This window comes from Mus pahari, chromosome 10 (assembly GCF_900095145.1).
Source record: "Mus pahari chromosome 10, PAHARI_EIJ_v1.1, whole genome shotgun sequence".
NCBI classification, from domain to species: Eukaryota; Metazoa; Chordata; class Mammalia; order Rodentia; family Muridae; genus Mus; species Mus pahari.
The window spans coordinates 34,810,650-34,816,758 of record NC_034599.1 but is presented as its reverse complement, the minus strand read 5'-3'; the positions used below and the strand labels follow the sequence as shown (position 1 = coordinate 34,816,758).

The following is a 6,109-nucleotide window of genomic DNA, read 5'->3' as shown; positions in this document are numbered from 1 at the left end:
ACACACACACACACACATACACCACACACACACCACACACACACTACAATACACATACACAAACACACAGAAAGAGGGGGGAGGGAGAATAAGAGAGGGGGAGGGAGGTGGTAAAGGACATATGAATCCTTTGTAATCCATATATACAGTACCTTTTCTATATTTTTGTCTAGTTTATTAAATTTCGATACTATATAGTCTATGTAGGTTTCATCAGAATAGAGATCCAAAAATATTTCTTTGCAGTACGTGCTCTATACTTAGAAATGCTTAATTACTTCTATGTTTGTAAAAATAAAAAATACTGCTTTAATGCAGATATTTTCTTATAACAAAGTGATGTGATTTCATATACTGATTTTGTAATAGTGACTTGTGAGGAGGATGATCAATGTTTGGTCAGCTGTAGTGTGTATCACCATAGTAACACAAGTTTTTCTGCTGGAATTGGAACATTGTAAGGAAAGAGAAGTGAACTGCACATCAGAAAAGCTAGAAACCATCCTTGATGATTTCCTGAACTAAATAAGTTTTGGTATACAGGTTCTTAGATTCTGAGTCTGACCATAAAGCTACTGACAGAGAGAAACCACAGCAACAGCTAGGAATAAGACTTACTGTGAATTATAGGAAAACTTTAAGGTACAAATTCCATTGTAGTGCTCTAATTTAATATGTGGTATTACTGACTTTTGCTGTAAAGTGATAAGTTGTAAAGGCACAAAACCCAAATTGCAGTACTCTTTCTCTCTCTCACTTGCATGTGCATGCACAGTCACACACACAGACACACAAACACACACACACACACACACACACACACACACACACACAAATGCACACACACACACACTAGGAAAAAGTAAAAGAAAAAAAGAGGCAAGGTTATAAAACTTGTCTCTTTAGCATTCTATCCAGAAGGCAGGTACAGAAAGGGTGTGAGTGTGAGATAGGACTCACTGTGGTGGCTCCTGAGAGGCAGTGTATTTTAAATTATAACCTACTGATGAAATGGGTAGTTATTCCCATTTCAGTGTTTATGCTGAACATAGAAGAGGACATAAAGCTGAGACCTACTTTTGAAACTTTAACATTAGCATTTTTCATATTTCAAATTAACTGTGGATTTTTTAAGGACCTAGGGTTTCTTGTGTTATATTAATGTTTATTTGATTTCTATCAGGAAATGACTGATTGCTTATGAGGTATAGTATCTCATCTCAGAGATTTAGATGGCACATCACAGCACCCTGTTAGTGTGTGTGTGTGTGTGTGTGTGTGTGTGTTTGTGTGTGTGTGTGTGTGTGATTTCCAGTTGTAGAAGTCTTCAACTGCCTGTTTTCACAGACAGAAATTTAATTTAATCATTTCATTGTGCAGAATTAATTTTCTTCTAAAACATAGCTAGATGCTTCTTTTCTTCTTTGCTTCCATCCTATCCATAATGTATTTTTGTCTTCAAAAAATGGATATAGCATTAAAAAAATTTCCTGAATAGCGGGCAGATTAAAAACCAACCAACCAAACAAACAAACAAAAAAACCTAAGTGAAAACTAAAACCAGTTAAATAAAAAGGATGTGCTAATTAAAATTTAACTAAGTGTTTAAATAAACTGTATCTATATACTTATTGGCATTTTGGAGTGTAGAGATTAGAGAAAGTAAATGCTATGAAAAGAAGAGAAACATGCATGTTTTCCCTTCAACACTTACTGCTATGTGATTAAGATCCATTAAACATTAACTATTATTCCAGTTCTTGAAATGCATAAATGTATTTCAATTTAATTGGTTCTTTTGCCTGATTTGAGTCAATTTTGCAAAAACAAACATGGATTTCTTGAATATATAATGAGAAATAATCCATGTATGAGACTTTTGGAGGAGAATTACAGCACAAGAAACATATCTCAGTTCCTGAAAAAGATATCCAGAAGAAACAAGTTTGAAGTCATGCAAGCTTTTATGCTTCAAAGATCTCATCTTAAATATAACTTACACTCTGTATGAATTTATGAATTTGTGGTAGAAAATTGGAGCTTACCTTTTCTATTTAAAAAGGATATAAAATTCCAGTTTGGTAGATTTGAAAGACTAAATATGACTCAATAATTTTAAACAGTCTGAAGACTAATTCTTGATAAAATAGTTGTGATCAGAGCAAATCACACATAGCATAAAAGTCAACACAGCATCTGCTAAGAGATGTGATCACTTACACATCATTATAAAACATAGGGAAATATAAAATAAATATGCATCTTCAAACAATGAAGGAAGTAGTACACTGATGTAATATACATTTCATTTTAATATGCCTTGGAAGTCATAGATAATAAGGTGGCTTATGAAATAACTTGTAGATGCAAATATGCCCTATTAAATGGTGAAATTGTGTTAAGTAAAGTTTTAGATGTTCATTTACTTTCCAAAGTGAGACCTCTCTTAAGAAACACATGCCTCAGGGCTACTTTCACATCCTTATTCCTCAGGCTGTAGATCAATGGATTGATGGTGGGTGTCACAAGATTGTTCAATATCTGAATAACTGCACCAAGCAATGGACTAGGATTGGGCTGAAGGTAGATGATGATGACTGGTCCGTAAGCACAGATGATGGCTGCGAGGTGGGCACTGCAGGTGGAGAACGCTCTCTGTCTGCCTTCTGTTGAGCGGATTTTTGAGATGGAGATCCCAATTCGAGTGTAGGACACAAGGATGAGGAAGAAACAAATGAGAGATAAAAGACCAACATTTGTAAAGCCTACCCTCTGTGCTAGAGAGTGGTCCTCACAGGCTAGAGGTAACACTGCAGGCATGTCACAGAAATAATAACCCACATTGCTTGGGCCACAGTAGGGCAATTGGAAAGTGAGGGAAGTTAGGATAGTGGCATGCACACAGCCACTCATCCAGGTCCCTGTGGCCAAGACACAGCATACTCTGTGGTTCATGATGATTGTGTATCTCAAAGGGAAGCATATGGCAACAAAGCGGTCATAGGCCATCACTGTGTACAGGAAGCACTCTGTGCAACCCAGACAATGATAGAAGAAGAGTTGAACAACACATCCCTGAAAAGAGATCCCTCCACCCCATCCTGAGAGATAAGACAACATCTTTGGAGCTGTAGTAGAACAAAATCCCATGTCAAAGATGGAGAGGTTGCCCAAGAAAAAGTACATGGGTGTGTGGAGTCGTGGGGAGGTAGTGATTGCAGTAAGAAGGAGCAAGTTTCCCAGCAGGGCACAGGCATATAATGTTGAGAACAGGAAGAGTAGGACATTCTCCAGGCCCTCTGTCTCAGGGATGCCCAGCAATGTGAATTCTGTCACCATAGTGTGGTTTGTCATGTTTATGGATGAATCAGCTCCTGGGAGTCTGTGGAAAGAAATTCTTGGTGAAATTTATTAAGTGTATGTATTAGAGGAGTTTAAATTACAGGGGTGAGAGAGAAACTATACTAATATTTATTGAGAAATGTTCTAGTTAAAGTTGTCTTTCCTGCTGATGGGTTATCTTTCTTCAGTTAAGTTCCTAACTGGAGACAATGCTTCTTAAACTTCTCAGAAGTTTACTTCCAAGATAATTTCCAAGGGCAATTCCAGATGGTGTCCTCCACAATCTCACTCAGAAAGTAAATTCCAAGGCTAGTGTCCTCTCTTCCCTTCTTTAGAAAAATGTTGCCATTCCATGACTTCAGATGTTCTACCGTGGTTCTAGAATGAACAAAAAGACTCTCAACATGAGTAGTGAGGAAGAGGAATGGAGGAGTTGGCTAAGGATAAGGGAGAGTTGGGTGTGAGGATAATAAGTGTATGTATCATACACACGTGTGAAATTGTTGAAGAACAAATCTAATTAATGAATAATTATTTTTCCTATCACATTGGCAACCATGTTCTCGTTCTGAGGGTAATGATGATTAGAACCTATAGTATTTAGAACAAAATTACAACCGTAAAGGATATATATCACTGCTCTAAACTCTACCCATAACTATCAGTGAACCTGGAAGCTGAATTAATACAATTAATGTTTCTTACTTAGCCATATGTGTGCTCTTTTCTCTTTGGAGACATTAGAATTTATGATTCTACATGGGATAATCTTGTGGCTTGTAAGTAGGAAGATTAAACAATAGCATAGTGACCAAAGCCTTCATAGGTACCTTTTGTGTGATAACAGAGTTTCTCCTACCTCTGTCTTTTAGACATATAACATATACTCCATGTACAGATAGGACATTCTCTCTCTCTCTCTCTCTCTCTCTCTCTCTCTCTCTCTCACACACACACACACACACACACACANCTCTCTCTCTCTCTCTCTCTCTCTCTCTCTCACACACACACACACACACACACACATACACACATGCACACACACACACATTTCATAAAATCCACCATGCATATATGCATATTATTCTAAATTTTAAAAATATTAGCCATACATATCACAAGCATTAAACTACAGACATGTAGAAGGTCAAAAAAGCAAACTTAAAAGCACTTTATTAATCAACTGGATTAGAAAACGGGATCTACAGATCAATCTTTAAACAATAAAATCACATCTATTTTTAAAGGTACGGAGCTTTAATGCCTTTAACAAAGAAAGCCTTCATCCAATTTCTGAGGTTCATCTGTGAACATAAGAATGTGTCACCCTATGATAATTTCCTTTAACTCTCTTCTCATGACTATTAAAGTCACTCATACCGTAGATACATTTTCAAGATTATATCCTTGGGCATGAGGGATATTGAGAAGCTACCTAAAGACCTTAGCATTCTACATGGAAAAAACCAAGCTACTATTGATATACTTCAGGCAGCAAAGTTTAATTCTGGAACCAATTTGCACTAAAGAGAAGTAGGTATAGAAACTCCTTTCTAGTTTTCACAGTTTGAAAATTTCTGATATATTTTCATATTTTTCAATTTTCCAACACAGCGTAATCCTTAAATTATAGATCAGCTCATAGAATCTATTGTCTAAAACTCTGTACCCCCACCTCACAAGATGACCCTAGATAATGAGTGACTTAACACTAAAATAAAGGTGAAGAACACATCTGGGCAGTTTCTGAGCCACAGAAAACCTAAGATGCTGACACTATTGTGTGATGTCTTCCTTCCTACCTGCTGCAGACGGGAGGAGCTCGCCCTCCTTCAGTCTGTAAGTTAGAATTGAGAATCCTTCTTGTTTTAAATCACTTTCTAATAGGGTGCCACACATCTAAATGTGCTTCTACTCCCTGGCGCCAATTCCTTGTTTGGTTTCAGGACTTGCAATAAATAACAAGAGATTTTAAATAATCATGATTTTCCTTTGGGTATTAATCCCAAGATGAAGGCATTGAACTGAGAAGGCATCTCATTAACTCCTTAGTTTAATTGTGTTGTGGTGAGGGATTATTTCAATAACTTTTGTGAATACTTTTATATACTCAAGTACTCAAGAATGTTCACTTGAAACCTCAAGCATACCTCTTGGATACTTTATCTGTTGCTAAAGATTTTAAAAGCTGGTGGTTCCAAAATCCTAATTGTTACATAGTGGCCTGTATGCCAAGGTAGGGTTCTCTTAAGGTGAAAAGATTGCTGACTCTAAAACTGTTCTCTTAGCTGGGATCTACAGAATGAATAAGCAGTAAGGAGGGGAAGGACAAACCATTTTACCAGCACCAGTAAATATTGGCATATACACTGTATATGACGGAAAAAGAACTCAACATACTTAAAGGTTTTTGGAATTGGATCTGAAAGTCAGAGCCTTTATTTTCAGTTTCTTAGGAATCTGAAAAAGTAGGATCACAAATGTAGTCCTAGGTGGAGTACAGAGTGATATACTATATTCACAGTTAGCATGTAGAATTTGATAAGACCATATCTCAAAATGATGAAAAAAATGTGCAGGGATACAGCTCATCTTCAGCGTAGGTTGATGGCGTAGCATGCAGAAGGCCCCAGGTTTTGATACCTAGTACTACAAAGGAAGGGGAGGTAGTGTTCATAAGAAATAATGCCAAAGATGGCTTAATCGGCCACCACTGGGAAGAGAGGCCCCTTGGTCATGCAAACTTTATATGACCCAGCACAAG

At 37.0% G+C, this 6,109-nt stretch overlaps 1 protein-coding gene across 1 annotated transcript; it reads right to left on the bottom strand.

Annotated features, from left to right (window-relative positions):
* Positions 1-2,418: 2,418 nt before the first annotated feature.
* LOC110328206 (putative olfactory receptor 10D4) lies at positions 2,419-3,357 on the bottom strand. Its single transcript, XM_021207600.1, has one exon. It carries the CDS (start codon positions 3,352-3,354, stop codon positions 2,419-2,421), a length of 936 nt encoding a protein of 311 aa, XP_021063259.1. The 5' UTR covers positions 3,355-3,357.
* Positions 3,358-6,109: the final 2,752 nt, after the last annotated feature.